Below are 18298 nucleotides of genomic sequence, written 5' to 3' on the forward strand. Positions count from 1 at the left end.
AAACTTTGGGCCCTTTTTAGTGCAGTGGACATCAGAATTTGACACTAACCCTTTCTCTACATAGACTGCCCACAAAAGTAAATGTCTCTGTGCTGATGAAGGGTGGGGAGGAATGTCTTCTAGAGTCAGAGAGTCATAGAAATGTACAGCATGGAAACAGACCCTTTGGTCCAACTCGTCCATGCCGACCAGATATCCTAAATTAAACGTGTCCCATTTGCCAGTACTTGACCCATATCCCACCAAACCCTTCCTATTTAGATATCCATCCAGATGCCTTTTAAATATTGTAATTGTACCAGTCTCCACCACTTCCTCTGGCAGCTCATTTCATACACGCACCATCCTCTGTGTGAAAAAGTTGCTCAAATCCTCCAACCCTGGCACCATGCTTGTATATCTTGTCTGAACTCTTTCAAGGTTAACAACATCCTTATGATAGGAAGGAGACCAGAATTGCACGCAATACTCCAAAAGTGACTAATGTCCTGTACAGCCGTAACATGATCTCTCAACTCCTATACTCAATGCTCTGACCAGTAAAGGAAAGCATAACACATGCCTTCTTCATTTGAAGTTGACAACTCTTCATCCTTAGAGGTGGAGTTCAAGTTGATAGAAATGGACCAGGGGAACAGTTCTCTTCTTTTTTTACTTTCAGGTATGGGATTGGAAACTGGAGGCTACATGGGAAAATATTGATATTTCTTAGTGTCAGGAGGTACCATCCATAACCCTAAGTTATTTTAAGACGTTGCTGCTTCATGTTAGGTTGGGAGTAGCAGAATGAAGGCTTTTTCACCAGATGGATGTTCTAATCATCCTTCTGCACAAGCACAGCCTCCTTGCCCTCCTGCCAGTTCCACTGCCTGCTGCTTGAAGGGGGTCATATACCTGGCATTTCTCCCAACCCTCTTTACGCTTTTGTACTTACTGTGCATGCTCTTCTCCTGTACAGACAGAAGCATTAAGAGACATTAACAAGGCCAGATGAGCTGCATTCAGCTCCACTGACTGAGATGTGAATGACTTATTTTTGTATTACTGCTATGAGAATGCGGTTTGGAATATGTGAAGATTAAGTATGTTGAATGAACAGTGCTTTCATTTTGTCAAAGAGTAGAATGGATTAAAGGCAATAAACAGTATATGATCAGTGTGACTGAGATAGCTCTGAAGTTTTCTGACAAAAACAACCTTTTGTGGTTGCACCCTTGTCTCTTACAATCCTTTGCAGAAAATGTATCACATTTGTAAGTTCCCAGAGTTGAGATGAGGGGTCAGTGAGCTAATAGTGCATGAACTCCTGAGCATTGTAGCTGCTTTTATGTTTTAACTGTGAACCCTGGCATATGTGTGTTAGCCCGTCCTACTTGTGATGCAAGAAGTGCTACATTGTTGCTCTATCGATCAACCAGGTCATACCCTCTACCTGTGTTCACCGATCCCTACCTCATCACTCCACTCCTCTTCCCACGCAAAACCCTCCCCCATCCTCCCCTTTATCTGCAGCTCCCCTTTCACCCACCCCAGTCCTGAAGAAGGGTTACACCCGAAATGTTGACTTCTTCACCTCTTGATTCTGCCTGGCTTGCTGTGTTCTTCAAGCCTCCTTCTTGTCTACACTCGTTAATTGAGCCACATTCATTGCACATGAGGTACCTGATGGAGATGGCTGGCACCAATCTTGTATGTGACAACCCTGTGCCATGACAAACTTATAATGCTTCATGAATCTATGAGTACACATTGGCATTGAGTAGACAGTGGCAGAGCACAGCAGATCCTTCATCTTTTCATGATGCTGGAACCAAGTTCTCTAATGATGTCATGGGTGCTGACTCCATAAGGACCTTGGTCAGTTGGAATGGACTCTGTTGCCATTCGGTAGTAACAGTACATCCTTCCTCTCCCATACGGTCTGTAGGAGAACATCTAATGAGGCATCACTCATGCATGGTCTACTTCCTCTCTGGTCTCAGACATTTCCAGGAGGTGGGCAACTAACAGAGGTTGAGAGATAATCAAGGATTGAAGAGAGAAAAGTACTGGCTGGGAATTTTTTTTAAGTATAGCACCTAAAAGATCCCTGGTGACCTGCTCATAATATTTGGCAATTTACTTATATGTGCAAATGCAATGAGCTGAGATGAATATTATCACGCAAGATAACCAGGCCCTCCCTGGAAAGGAAGTACCTCTTGCTTCAGGACCAATACTTCACTTAGTTTCCAGAAAACAAGGTATCACACCACACGTCAGACAAAAAAAAAATAGTTTAAGGTTAATTCAAGGCACTTTGGAAAAATAGATAATTGTGATTAGTGCTTTAAATGTGCAACTCTTGCACATTTTCTTCTTCAACGTGCATGGTTGAACATGTAAGCAACAGCACAAAGAGCGCCATTCCGCCAAAGATATTCACATGTAATCATTTGAATTAGGAGCAGGAGTAGGCCACTCAACCCTTCAAGCCAGCTTTGCCCTTCAATAAGACTGTGACTGATCTGTTTGTATTCTGACTTTCACATTCCCATTCATCATCAATAACAGTGTATTTCAATAGTTTTTCAAAAGCTGTCACTGTGTTCATCATGCTGATTGCCTTAATGTGTCGAAAAGCTAATGACTAATCTTTGAACAAATGGCAGCCTTCCCTTTTTACTGCATCATCAGGTACTGTTCAGAAGTGACTCACCTCAGCTTCAGAAGTTGTTTGTTGTCTTCAATGGTTACGCTGTCAGCACAGTCTCTTCTGAAGATCTCAAAAGCCTCCTGACGTCCAAGTGACATTTTCCCTGCTGTGGAATAGATGGAAGCCAAAACAATTAAATGAGTACACTCTTTGTGAGTATCAGCACATTGCATGGTGCTGATTACAGAAATGTCTCAGCCACAAAAACAAAACTATCAATTAACAAAAGAGATGCAAAGCATATTCATCATTTTCAGCCTGCTGCCAATATCAGCAGATATTTTAAATTTCTGGTGATTTCACTTAATAGAAAAGTCAAAGCTTAAGCAAGAAATTTGCTACATCACTGTTACACAGAAAACATCTCCAAGTTATGTGGTTTTTTGATACCAACGTTGTCATCAGAGCAAGTGCCCAAACTTCTTGAGAACTGCATTAAGACGTGGCACAAGGCAAAAACTGCTCAATGTACATCAGCGTAAAAAACTGGGGCCTGAGGTAACCTAGGAATAAACACATACCTCTTCTTTGTGCCCTTCCTTATGCCAATGCCAATGTTTTTACTCCAGTGGGACCCCCTCCCATCTTTTCTAATCTTTCTTTTTTCTCTTTGCTAATGGAATGTGGGTGTTGCGAGCTAGGCAACATTTATTTCCTAAAGCAACCACCATTATAATCATCATCTCAGCCTCACACACTTAACCTGCTGGGAACCTCACCCAACCACATCTCTCAGCTTCACACACGAACAGATATTCAGCTCTGGTGGACACAGTATAATACAAAACAAGGTGGGACGGTACACTGTGCATGATAAGGTGACTGGGTATAAATGACATTGTGAGGCTAGCATATGGAATGGAAGCACATGCTGACAGGAAAGTCAAATAACTGTTGACAAGATATTAAGTCTCTCCATTTTGTCATGCAATCTGGGGAGTTATTCAGTGCCAGGGAGAGAGCTAAGACAAAAGAAGGACCAACTAACCTGAAAATTTCAACGCTATGGAAGCATAACGCATGAAGACTGTGGACAAAGTGGCTGGTCCATTGTGGACAGTAAAACTAGACAAGACAGCTAACAGAGTGAGAATAACTTTTGTTGAAACAAGGGTATTTTATAGACATATGCAAAGTTCAGGTTCATGATGGATTGAAATTCTCTTAAAACTTTCACTTGATATTCTCCACCATAGGACATCATCATAAACAAAGAAAGTCCAATGCTATAGAGGAAGATAATAAGTTCATCTTTGCTGCTGAAAAGGAAAACCATCCACATCATCATGTGTCTCTGCCTGATACTCCACCAGTGCAGATACACTCATTCAGGTTTCAAGAATATCATGCATAGAATGGGCTTTGCAATTGTTTCATATTCCATAAAATGAGAGAGATTACACCAGGATTGTTGGGGTCATGCTGAGCCACAGACTTGTGACAGAACCTCTGTTCTCAACTACAATAAAAGCCTGTTTGAGATGTAGAGATCAGTAGAGCGAAATCTGAAGTAAGTGCCAGGAACAATGCAGAACCTTGCGCAGATGGTTCAGTCGGTCTAACCTTTGAGTTTTATGATGGGTCTGACATGTCAGATGGCTTTCTTCATGGACAGAGTATTAATCACTTTGGACAATAGGTCAATTACACAAACCATATATGCAAAGAGGGATACTCAGGTCTCAGTTGATAACTACTGCTGACTCTCTCAAATAGGCTGCTCTTGCTTCTCGGTATTCTGAGGAGCAACCATATTTGAAAGTGCGAATAATTCACAAGTGAAACTGATAAATTATATGATGAGGAGTTTCTGATGAACGTTTATTCATTTTTAGAATTACACCAGTAAAGTTACCCAATGTAGTATAACTTTAACATAACATACTAGTGACGTCCTAAGTACATCACTCAGTACGTCTGTGTCCTATCAAGGTCTTCATGTGGAATGTAGCAACTGGCAGCAAAATTAAAGAAATCAGACAGTTAGGAAATTTGCCGGAATCGTCTTCTGTGCATCACTTGTACCTTATTTATAGATGTGCTTATAAATTTCCATGTTAAAGAATTGCATGAGGTTAGATAATTTTGGAGAAATCATCACTAAATAGGAAAAATTGCTTAAATAATTTTCATTTGTTGCGGTTTCTCCTTAGGTTGAAAACAAAATAAGTGCCGTATGTAATTTCCAGCATAAACAACATTGAGACACAAATAGTGATCCTGCCAGGAAGCAAACTACCAACGACAGCACTGCATTTTTTCTTTCTACTGTAATCAAGCAACACATAAACAACCAAATTCCAACATGGAATGACAGGAGCTCACGTATTCTAGCATCAGACATGTTCTGCTCAATGTGTGGTAGATAAAAAGTTAAAATAGCAGACTAAATATTTTGTGAACTGTTATACATTATCAATAGAGAGTTTAAAAAAAAGAACAAATATTTACTAATCTGTCAGCAGAAAATCTTATACCTAGGTTCATCCTTCCTTTCTACACCAGCAAAGTATTTTTTATTCTTTCAGCAGATGTTGGCATTGCTAGAAAAGCCGTCTCTAATTGTCTGAACTTAGTGGCTTGCACGACCATTTCAGAGGGTGATTAAGAGTCAAGAACATTACTGTGGATCTGGAGTCACACATAGGCTTGACCAAGTAAGGATAGCAGCTTTCTTCCCGAAATGGCATTAGTGACTCAGCGAGACTTTTACAACAATCAATAATTATTTCATGGCTGCAACAATCACCATTATTAACTTTTAATTCCATATTTATTAATTGAATTCAAATTCCGCCAGCTGTTATGGTGGGATTGAACCTATGTTACCACTGTGTGAGTCCGCATCTTTAAGATTAAGAGATCAACATTACCAGCGTGCCATTGCCTCCCCATCAAAACATAATTAATTGGAATACACATTTCATTTGTTCCCATTCTAATAGCATTTGGATTATTTTAGAGTCTTTCACAGATTCCCCATCCCTGATATTACAACACAGTGCAGTGCTAGTGTTTACAACACAATCTAGTGTCTCGTGTCTGTTCAGACCACATTTGGAGTATTGTGAGCAATTTTGGGCCCCATACCTCAGGAAAGATGTATTGGGCCAGGATTGGGTTCATAGGAGGTTCACAACAATGATCCCAGGAATGAAAGGCTTAACATATGAGGAACATTTGAGGACCCTGGGATCAAACTCAGTGGGGTTGAGAAGGATGAGAGCGGAATCATAGAATCTCTACAATATGGAAACAAGCCATTTAGCCCAACAAGTCCACACCAACCCTCCAAAGAGTAACCATCCCCCTACCCTATTACTCTACATTTATCCCTGACTAATGCACCTAACGTACACATCCCTGAACACTATGGACAATTTAGCATGGCCAATTCATCTAACCTGCACACCTTTCAATTGTGGGAGGAAACTGGAGCACCCAGAGGAAGCTCACGCAGACACGGGGAAAATGTGCAAACTCCACACAGACAGTTGCCCGAGGCTGCAATCAAACCGGGGTCCCTGGCACTGTGAGACAGCAGTGCTAACCACTCAGCCACCGTGCTGCCCATATTTCTGACTGAAACTTTGAGAATACTGAACAGCCTGGATAGAGTGGACTTTGGGATGATGTTTCCATTGGCAGGAACAGACGAGGATCTGCCTTAGAGTAAGACTTAGAATGGAGATAAGGAGAAATGTCTTTAGCCAGAAAGTGACGAATCTGTGGAATTCATTGCCACAGAAGGCTGTGGAGGCAAGTTCATTGAATGTATTTAAATCAGAGAAAAGTTTTTGATTGCCAAAGGGATCAAGGGTTACAGGGAGAAAGCAGGAAAAGGGGGTTGTAAAACCTATCAGCGATGATTGAGTGGAGGAGCACACTCGATGGGCCAAATGGCCTAATTTTTGCTCCGGTCTTATGGTTTTATGGAGTGCTCTCATTGGAGCATAAATATAGGATCTGAGGTCCTCAGAAATTATTGGTATGTAAAGGAAGCTTTTGAGGTTAGAGCATATTACTGCCCTATAGCCTGGAATCTAACATTGATTTTTAGAAATAAAGGACTTGCATTTCCATGTTAAAATGTCAGTAGTTGTGGAATCTTTTACATTCACCTATGAGAGTGGACAGAGCCTCAGATTAACTTCCCATACAAAAGATATATTTCTGATGATTTTGTGCTCATGCTGTAGAGTCGAATTTTGAACTTCCATCCTTCTGACACAGAAGCCAGAGTTGCCATTTCCTTTACTGGTGAAACAAGCTGAAAATTTGCACATCTATTAACAGTGGCCTTGAAAATTCTCAATAGTCTTAATGCCATGCCAAAAATTTAACTTTTATAATCAAGGAGTAAATGGCTGTTACTTCCCTGATGTGCGATACAGAACTATTCCAGAAACACAATACATTAGCCAATAAATTAAACAAATTGAAAATTATAGCACGATTAGTCCATGAGATATATTGGATTAAAATGAATTCTCAAATCTACTATATCCAAAGAACCTACGCTCTGTTAGCACAGTGAAAGTGAAACTCACTTTTGTACTTTTGGGTTGACCACCCTTGTTATTTGTAACCGCTTGGTTTGACTTCAGGAGCAATGTAGACACCTGGCAGTTGATAGTGATTGTTCTAACTAAGTGAGGACAGATAATCAGCTCTTGTCATTTTAAACCCCTTAGTCAGTTGCAATAAATATTGTATTCTCCTGAGTCTACCTTCATGATGCTTCCAAGTTGAATACTCCATAAGCAATATAATTTCATATCTAAACAGTGAACTAGTTTTGCAAGAATGAATTCAACAAGAGATGTAAATTTCTTGATGTTGATTTAGTTTTCTGGAATTAGTCATTTAAGTATGGCCAGCTTTTTATATTCTGTATGGATTCCCTGGACTTGCCATGATCTGTATGATCGAGTGATCACAACAACTCAATTGAGTCATTAATTGTCCTCTTTAAAAACTCCTTCAGTCCATGTCGGTCTCAGGTATTGAAATCAGTTGATGGAAGTTCAACACCAATAGTTCACATTTACCATTTTCATGACAATATATGGAACCAATGATTTTCATTTTTTATCCTTTCATGGGATGTTAGCATCGCTGGCAAGACCAGCATTTGTTTCCCAACCTGAAACACCCTTGAACCAAAAATGGAGGCCATATCAGTACAGGATTTGTCAGGATTTAAAGTCATAGAGTTATAGAGTTGGACAGCATGGAAATAAACCTTACAGTCCAACTCGTCCATGCCAATCAGACATCCTAAATTAGTCAAGTCTCATTTACCAGCACTTGGCCCATATCCCTCTAAACCCTTCCTATTCCTACACCTAACCAGATGCCTTGTAAATGTTGTAATTGTACCAGCCTCCACCACTTCCTCTGGCAGCAGATTCCATACAAGCACCACCCTCTGCATGAAAATGTTGCCCCTTAGGTCCTTTTAAATCTTGCCCCTCTTATTTTAAACCTATACCCTCTAGTCTTGGACTCCCCACCCAGGGGAAAAGACCTTGGCTATTCACCCTATCCATGTCCCTCATGATTTTATAAGGATTTTATAACCTCTATAAGGTTTCCCCTCAGCCTCCAATGCTCCAGGTTAAACAGCCCCAGCCTATTCAGTCTCTCCCTATAGCTCAAGCCCTTCAATCTTGGCAACATCCTTGCAATTTTTTCTGAACCCTTTCAAGTTTCACAACATCCTTCCTTTAGCAGAGAGACCAGAATTACACACAACATTCCAAAAGTGGCCATGCCAATTTCCTGAACAACCACAAGATGATCTCTCAACTCCTATAATCAATGCACTGACCAATAAAGGTAAGCATACCAAACACCTTCTTTACTATGAGAAAGTGAGGACTGCAGATCAGAGACAAGAGTGTGGTGCTGGAAAAGCACAGCAAGTCAGGCAGCATCCGAGGAGCAGGAGAATCATCACTTCAGTATCCTGTCTACCCAAGACTCCACTTTCAAGAAACTATGAACCTGCAATCCAAGGTCTCTTTGTTAAACAATATGCCCCAGGATCTTACCATTAAGTATATAAGTCTTGCACTGATTTGCCTTTCCAAAATGCAGCACCTCACACTTATCTCAATTAAACTCCATCTGCCACTGCTTTGCCCATCAAGATCCCGTTGTACTCTGAGGTAACCTTCTTCGCTGCCCACTACACCTCCAATTTTGATGTCATCTGCAAACCTACTAACCATACCACCTATGTTCACATTCAAATCATTGATACAAATGATGAAAAGCAGTGGACCCTGCACTGATCCTTGCGGCACACCGCTGGTCACAGGCCTCCAGTCTGAAAAGCAAGCCTCCACCTTCTCCCTTTGAGTCAGTTCTGTAGCCAAATTACTAGCTCTTGGTGTATTCCATGTGATTTATCCTTGTTAACCTGATCTACTACCTGTTGTACTATAACCTGGGGTGATGTGTGATTTTTAACAATGTCCGTACAGATCACGTACGTCGTTCTACCCTCATCAATCCTCTTCATTGCTTCTTCCAAAAACTGAATCAAGTTAGTGGGACACGTCTTTCCTAAGTAAATCAATTGGAGTTTAAAACAATTGACAGTAGTTTCATGGTCACCATTCTTAAAAACAGCTTCTTTTCCAGACATATTGGTTAACTGTAAAATGCACCAGCTGCTGTGCTAGGATCTGAACCTGTATCCCTAAAGCATCAGTCTGAGGTATTCAGTGCCAGGGATCAAAGGAGCTGCTGATCTGAAAGTTCCAAGGCCATGTACAGATAAAGAATGGAGACTGTGTGCAAGCAAAGTGTTCAGTCCGTTGTGGATAGCAAACCTGGACACTTTGACTGTTGCATTACTAATCTAATGTCTTTAAGGCTACACCAATTGTCTCTTCCAGACACATGATTTCACTATCCTTCTTTTCAAATTGATGGTATTTGCAAATTTATTTCACATGATTGTGCGGTGGTTTTGTTTTAAAGAAAAAGCTTTGGCCCTTCCACGAGGACAGAGTAAAATACTATCGGAGGATCGGTATGGACTTGCTGGGCCAAATGGTCTGTTTCAACACTGTAGGAATTCTATGATTCTACGATTTTCAGATTTTGTTTTCTCAAAGTATTTGGGCATAAATAACATGGCCATTATTGGCTACAAACAGTTGACCTTGAAACCAGTCGTGGTAGGTTGTGGATATGTTTTGCTGGGTTTGCTTGCAATCAACGGGAAAGAAAATAAACAATTGCAAACAGATGCAGACTAGCTTTCCTTTTAGAACAAAGAGTCATGCTGATTATGGGAAGAGCTCACCCACCAGTTGGTGGTATGCTTTTAGAAAGGCTATGAATAATCTAAAAAGGCCAAAAGAAAAAGAGGTTTTTCATGCATGCTTACAGGAGACATATTTTTACTAATTTCTGGAAAGTGACTACTTTTCCACTGTAGGCCTCATTAGCTTTTAGTGGTTTAATCTGTGTCAAATCAGTGATCTACAGAGTCTTCACCAAGAATGGATATCCTTGCAACTTCATCCGAAAATGCCTAACAGACAAACACACGATGAGGACATGCCACAACTTAACTCACTAGGCACGCTACCTTATACAAAAAATATCTCGGAACTGACTGCCAGACTTCTCTGACAACTCAGATTCATGACAGCTCATAAGCCAACAATCGTGCTCAGACAACAACCCACCTGAACAAAAAACCTGATATCCATCATAGTTAAAAATCACACAACACCAGGCTATAGTCCAACAGGTTTAATTGGAAGCACACTAGCTTGGGTTGGGATATCTGTTCGGCATGGATAAGTTGGACCAAAGGGTCTGTTTCTGTACATTTCTATGACTCTCTGAACCACCTACGTTTAGCACTTGTAGTACCCGTTAACATTTCTCAGAATCCAGTCTAATCAGAATTTTATGATCTATTATAATTGATAATCTTGCTCTTCAGGTCTCATCTCATTCCTAACCTATTCAGTTTAAGGAATTCTCAAACCATAGTCTATTAATTTCACGATTTTACAAACTTTGGCCATGATTCCACTTTTTTCTCTCATTGACATAATACGTCTGTAATCACTTTGTTGGCATATCGGAGAAAATGGATAAACAGGCAGCAAACAGCACTGACATAACCTATTCAGAACTGCTGTTAGTGGCTCTTCAGACCATAGGTATCAAGCAAATCCTTCTTGAGAAAGGTTTGCTATGGCCAACATCAAAGAATGTGTCACAGAGTTACTTTTTATGATTCAAAGGGCATAAGTATTCATGTTAACCCTTGCTGTATAAAGAGAGAACATTGGTGATCCCACCAGTGCATTACTTCTTTTGACTTTTTTTTTGGTGTGTTTGTTTCTTAGACTTAGAATAGAATCAACAGCTGAACATTAATCACAGATATGGCTTCCAAACTTTGGTGGTTGCTCCATTCCCATGAAGAACATAGCTGTTAAATTAGCTGATGTCAAAGACTTTATCAATCAAAGTCTACTGTCTTCATAACTTTAGAACAAGATTTTCAAAGTAATGCAAAGGTTTGCTTTTACTTTTTTGAGTAAATTTCTCTGGGATGTTATTTAATTCTATAGAGAAAGGGAGACACCTTGGTATCATTCATTGTTTGTTGCAGAATTACTAGATGGAGGTGGCTTCAGATATTTATTTTGAGCAAATCTTTTCTAAGAAACAATACTAAAAATCTTTTCATGTCTAACAACAGCTGATTTAAAAAATCCTGATCTGTATGAATACCAAGGATGCCATTTTCATTGCTTGAGGTCTAATTTTATCGCTTTTGCATAAACCTCCACTATGATGATTTTGGAGTGAAATGTCAAGATGCTTCTATTCTGTTTTGTAATGGTTTCATTCCAGGTTTTAAGTCACACGGGAGGTTCGCCTGATCTGAGTAACTATTTCGAGGAATGAGTTATTGAGCATTATAATTTGAAGTATGCAGTTAAAATGAGAAAATGCACAGAACATTTGGAGGGTTAACAACTATTTATTATGAAGTTTAATCAGCTTCCTCACACTGCAACTTCACTCAGCTAGTACCACGGATCATAAGCTTTGACAGTTTATCCAAAAGAAACATAATATAAACTGACCAAATCAAGCTTTTTATGAGCATGACATTAAGTCCACTTTAGAGAATGATACAATAAACTTTGATTGTCAGGAAGCACAGCAGTGAGTGAGATAGTTGAAAATAGAAATTCCAGAGATCTGAATGGATCAATTCAAACTGATACTTCAGACCACTTTTGTTTTTGCAAATATAATCATGCAGTGTAGTGCTTCGTCCATTAATGCTTTTAAAGCCAATATTGCATGAGGTCACTCAAGCATAGAAGGAAGTCAATCGGTCCATTATATCTCTTGCTAGATACCTGTCTTACCCTTAAGTTCATATCTGTTTCGTAGTGGAGATGAGAAAGATTTTAAAAAGAGATGAGGCACTGTTTTTTGACATGTGGTTTGTGTGTGGAATTAACTTGTAGAGGAAGTACTGGTTGCAGGTAAAGTTAGAACATTTAAAAGAAGTTTAGCTATGTACATGAACAAGAAATGTTTGAAGGGATATGGGCCAAGTGTAGGCAGGTGGGACTAGTTTGATATTATAATTGGCATGGGTTGGTTGGAATGACGAGTCTGTTTCTGTGCTGTTTGACTATGTCTCTAAGGTTTAAAGAAATCAGTGAAAAAAAAGACTTCCATTTTAATAATAATTTTGTTTTCTATAAAAAGGATTTTGATGGTATTGTTTTCAGCTCTAAAATGGAAGGTTGTCAAAAATAAGGGCCAAATACTAATTGAAAACTGTTACTTGAGACAGCAGCAGAGCATTGTTGCTGTAAACATTCTGTCATATGAAAAACAAACATTATTTGAACTCCACTCCATCATTAGGCCTGCGACTGGGATCAGCTATAAAGAAAATTTGGGGCCACAATTATTTAAAATATATAATATTAACTTGGATGAACAAATTGAGTGTACTATAGCCAAGCTAGTGGATGACACAAAAATGCATTGGAAAGCGAATGGTGAGGATGACACAAAGAGTCTGCAGAGGGATATATAAATAGGTTAAGGGAGTGGGCAAAACCTTGGCAGATGGAATATAATGTGGAAAAATATGCAGTTATGCACTTTGACAGGAAGAATAGAGGAGCTTAATATTATTTAAATGGAGAAAGATTACAAAACGCTATACAACATTGGGAGTCCTTGTCAATGAATTACATTCAGGAAAATCTGGGGTTACAACTATTTTATATATATATATATATATATATATTATTCACTTGGATGAACAAAGTGAATGTACTATAACCAAGCTAGAGGATGACACAAAAATGAATCAGAAAGCAAGTGTGAGGATGACACAAAGAGTCTGCAGAGGACTATACATCCAAGGTCAGTGGGTAATAGGAAAAAAAGTGGCATGTTGGTTTTTATTTCAAAGGGAGAAGAGTATATAAATCGGGAGGTTTTCCTAAAACTATTCAGTAAAGGTAAAGTTTTAATTGTCCCAGATGAAAATAGGGCTGTTCCCTTATTAAAGAGATATGATTGGTGGTGAGTTTAACCTGAGTTTCACCATGCCATTGGCATGGTTGAAAAGGCAGAATATTCAGGGTGACCTTGCCGTTACGGGAACAGGTATCGATCTGCATTGGACACCAGCCATCATATAAAATGACCCAAAAAGGGCAGTTGGTCAGCTCAGTTGGGTGGACAGCTGGTCTGCAATGCAAAGTGATGCCAACATGGGTTACATTCCTGTACCAGGTCAGGTGACCACAAAGGTCCTTCCTTCTCAACCTTGCCTCTTGCCTGAGGTGTGGTGACTCTCACATTAAACTCAACACCATTCATCTCTATCTTATGAGAGTGTGGTCCTCTGACACTACAGCAATTTATCAGACCACAGCAGATTTTGGTCCCTTATCTAAGAAAGATATGCTGGCATTGCAAGCAGTCCACAGAAGGTTTCCTGGGCTGATACCAGGTATAAAGGATTGTGTTATGAGGAACGTTTGAGTAGGTAGGAAATGTAATCATTGAAATTTAGAAGAATGAGAGGCGACCTTATTGAAATATATAAAATTCTTAGAGGACTTGATAGTGTGAATGTGGAAAGTTGGTTTTCTCTGTGGGAATATCTAGGATCACACGACATGATGTCAGAGTAAGGGGTCGGATATTTAAGAAGGAAATGAGAATACAGCACGGAAACAGATCCTTTGGTCCAACTCGTCTGTGCTAACCAGCCATCCCAACCTGATCTCGTCCCATTTGCCAGCATTTGTCCCATATCCCTCTAAACCCTTCCTATTCATACACTCATCCAAATGCCTTTTGAATGTTTTAATTGTACCTGCCTCCACCAATTCCTCTGGCATCTCGGTTCATACAAGCACCACCCTCTGCATGAAGAAGTTACCCTTCAGGTCCTTTATAAATCTTTCCTGTCTCACCTTAAACTATGCCCTTTAGTTTTGGACTCCCCCATCCTAAGAAAATACCTTGGCTAGTCACCCTATCCACGCCCCTCATGATTTTATAAACCTCTAGAAGGTCACCCTTCAACCTCCGAAGCTCCAGGGAAAAATGCCATAGCCTTTTCAGCCTCTCCCTATAACCCAAACTCTCCAGTCCCAGCAACATCCTTGTAAATCTTTTTTGCACCCTCTCAACTTTAACAGTATTCTTCCTTAGAAGATAGAATGTGTGGAATTCTTTTCCACAAACAGCTGTCGAGGCTAGGTCATGAACTATATTCAAGACTGAGATAGGCAGATTTTTAATCAGAAGGAGAATCAGGGCTGGAAAGTGGAGTTGAGGGTTATCAGATCAGTCATGATTTCACTCAATGGCAGAGAAGACATGATGGCATACTTCTGCTCCTACATCTTATGGTCGAAACCACCAAACTACTGCATTACTGCTTGATAATCTTTGAATTGCCTGATCCATTCTGATTGAGGTGTAGAAGGCACGAAACATAGCATTTTTTTAAAGAGCAGATGAGTAGCTGAGGTACAAAAACGCTTGTTAAAAAAGTAATTGGCTAGCTAAAATCTTTTGCATTATAAAAAAATTACACAAACAGAAAAACATCTTTCTGAAAGATTATGATCCCTAAATTGTGCTGCGGCAAGTAACATGGTTTAAACAGAAAATAGTCCTACAATTTGAAAGCAAATGATCCTTTATTTATTATTTATGCATCTATATCTGATAATGCTTTTTTGAAACATAAAACTTGCATCTGACCAAATAGGAGATAAGGCCAGGCAGGAACCAGCTTGTATATTAATTCATACATGCCTTATAAGATGGATCATTGTGCAATACCAAGGTGATTTCTCCCAGTCCTTATTAAATGCAGATAGACCATATTGCAGTTTTCATGTCTGTAATTATAAAAAAAATCGAGAGTGCTGACTAGTGTGTCAGTAATTTCCTGATGGCTGGATTATCATAGTGGAGTTGTCATCATTTGCTGGCAAACCTGATCATTTAAAGCAAATTAGTCATTGAGTCTTCTTCCATCCAAGGCCAGCACAGAAATTAGATTTAACTAGACTCAGTGAGCAATTTGTCCTTATGGTATGAATTTGTTTGGAAACTAAAATGATCTGTTATCCCATGCCTCATTTAGTTAGCTTTCTTGTTCATAATAACCTTTGCTGTGATGCACATTGTAATTTGTCAAAAGTATACATTCATCCAGCTAAGATTACATGTAACACAAGAGCCTACCCAGAATATCAAGTCAATGTTGAGTTTCTGCCAAATTTTACTCATATACATGTGGTGAACTGATAAAATTCAGGGGTATTCACATTTTAAAAAGAGCACTTTAGGTAAATTAATTTTATAGCTAAAAATATAAAATTGTGAATCATTGGGAGGGAAGAAAATTGCAATTTAGTTAAGAGTTTTGGTCGCAGTTTTAATCTTCCTCTCTTCTCTATGTTAGAATCAATTAGGGGTTAATTTTAGCCTTTGGTGACAGGCAATTTCTAAACAGCCACCTGTTATGCAACTCTTTTTTGTATCAAAAAAAAGTTTTTCTTTTCCAAACTCTGCACTTGGTTGAATGTAAATAGGCTGGGCATATACATTTTCATGCATCAAAAAGGGAAAATTTTACTTGAAGCTGGTATTAAACAGTTTCCACATTAAAAGACAATTCACATTTGTATAAAGTGTTGTGCAACTTCAAGACATCCCAAACCCACATGACAACCAGTAAGGTACCTCCTGCATCAAAGCAGCTGTTATAAGTATAAATGTTATTTATAAAAGATAGATTCCATAATAATGAAATGTTCATGTGACTGAATACGATTGCTCCAAGCCAGAAAATCCCTTGCATTTATTAAAATTAAACTCCATCTGCCTCTCCTCAGCCCATTAGCCCATTTGATCAGATAACCCTTTTCACTGTTGACTATATCACCAATTTTCATAAACTTACAAACCATGTCTCCTAAATTCTCATCCAAATCGTTCGTATAAATGATAGACAAAAGTGGTGATTGCTGTTCTATTCTTTCTCCTGTGGGGGCTGTGCCCCATCCAGAGACAGTTGCTGTACTTCCTGAGTGCACACAACCCTTTCAATGTGCTGCCTTCTAAGACTGTTTCGTCTGAAGAGCAGCAACATCAGAAGACCAGCTGGATTAGCCTTAGCAGTTCTGTGCTACCAGTGAGAAAAGTCACTGGTAGCACAGAATAGAGGATTGAAAAAGAGACACCTGAGTCTTCACATCCTTCTCATCGAAGTTAAATGTTAGCCCCCAGAAAAGGTAGTGTTGAACATATAAACAGGGCAACTCTACTGCATTGTTGAGAGTGTAGTGCTGGAAAAGCACAGCAGGTCAGGCAGCATCCGAGGAGCAGAAGAATCGGCGTTTTGGGCATAAGCCCTTCATCAGGAATGAGACTTGTGGGTCGGGGCTGAGAGAGAAATGGGAGGGTGGTGGGGTTGGGGGGAGTTAGCTGGGAAAGGAATAGGTGGATGAAGGTGAGGGAGAAGGTGATAGGTCAGAGGGAGCAATGATGGACAGGTCCGGAGGGCAGTGCTGAGTTGGAGGCTTAGGATTGGGATAATGTGGGGGAAGGGGAAATGAAGAAGCTGGTGAAATACACATTTATCCCAAGTAGTTGCATAGTTCCAAGGCATAATATGAGGCGTTCCTCTTCCAGGCGTCGGGTGATAATAGTTTGGCGGTGGAGGAGGCCCAGGACCTGCATGTCCTTGATGGAGTGGGAAGGGGAGTTGAAGTCTTCAGCCATGGGGCAGTGGGGTTAGTGGGTGTTGGTGTCCCAGAGATGTTCTCTAAACTGATCCGCAAGAAAGTGCCCTGTCTCCCCAATGTAGAGGAGAGCACACCGGGTGGAACGGATACAGTAGATGACATTGGTAGAGGTACAGGTGAATTTCTGATGGATGTGGAAGGATCCCTTGGAGCTTTGGACGGAGGTGAGAGGAGTGGTGAGGGCACAGGTTTGTCACTTCCTGCGGTGGCAGGGAAAGGTGCCAGAAGTGGGGTGTGGGCCGATGGGGGGTGTGGACCTGACAAGGGAGTTGCAGAGGGAATGGTCTTTTCCGAATACTGATAGAGGTGGGAGGGAGATATATCTCTGGTGGGGGGGCGGGGGGTCTGTTTGGAGGTGGCGGACGTGGCAGAGGATGATGCGTTGTATGTGGAGGTTGGTGGGGTGGAAGGTGAGGGCCAAGGGGTTCTGTCCTTGTTGCGTTGGGAGGGGTGGTGTTCAAGGGCAATGGTGCGTGAAGCGGAGGAGATACCCAACCATTTGGGAAGGGAAGTTGCGATCGTGGAAGGAGGAGGCCATTCTGGGACTTTCTGAGGTGGAATTGGTCATCCTGGGAACAGATGCAGCAGAGGCGGAGGAATTGGGAATAAGGGATGGCATTTTTACAGGAGGTAGGGTGGGAGGAGGTGTATTCTAGGTAGCTGTGGGAGTTGGTGGGCTTGTAGTATATGTCTGTAGTCAGTCGGTCATCAGAGACAGTGATGGAGAGGTCCAGGAAGGGGAGAGAGGTTGCTGAGATTGTCCAGGTGAATTTGCCCTCCGGACCCGTTCATCACAGCCCCCTCTGACCTATCATCTTCTCCCTCACTTTCATCCACCTATCGCTTTCCCAGTAACCTCCCCACAACCCCACCCCCCTCCCATTTATCTCTCAGTCCCGACCCACAAGCCTCATTCCTGATGATGAGTGTATGCATGAAACATCGATTCTCCTGCTCCTCGGATGCTGCCTGACCTGCTGTGCTTTTCCAGGACCACACTCTCGACTCTGATCTCCAGAGCCCTCGCTTTCTCCTAACTGTACTGCATTGGTAGAGAATTTACAATGTTGCATTTGTCACTCAGGTAAGGTTGAATAACAACTTCTCCATTTATCATTCACATGAGGCAGCTATCAGGAAGTATCCCCTCCTGTACCCACACCCCCTCATTCCACTTCAGTTGTAAAGCTATAGTGGGCTTTCAATTGTTTGTCAGGATATGCAGCAGTAATGTGGACCT

The 18298-nt window shown here is 40.6% G+C and overlaps 1 protein-coding gene across 4 annotated transcripts in view; it reads right to left on the reverse strand.

The window, feature by feature from the left end:
- kif6 (kinesin family member 6) overlaps nt 1-18298 on the reverse strand; it is a 570521-nt gene that overhangs the window by 173743 nt on the left and 378480 nt on the right. For all 4 annotated transcript variants that reach the window (XM_043687249.2, XM_087983390.1, XM_087983396.1 and 1 more), the window contains one exon: nt 2699-2801. In XM_043687249.2, coding sequence (XP_043543184.2) covers nt 2699-2801 — 103 coding nt within the window. The remainder of the gene's footprint in view (nt 1-2698; nt 2802-18298) is intronic.

The sequence above is a fragment of the Chiloscyllium plagiosum genome, unplaced genomic scaffold (genome assembly GCF_037043375.1).
Source record: "Chiloscyllium plagiosum isolate Xiang-an unplaced genomic scaffold, Cpla_swu_hap1 HiC_scaffold_3, whole genome shotgun sequence".
In the NCBI taxonomy this organism is placed as follows: Eukaryota; Metazoa; Chordata; class Chondrichthyes; order Orectolobiformes; family Hemiscylliidae; genus Chiloscyllium; species Chiloscyllium plagiosum.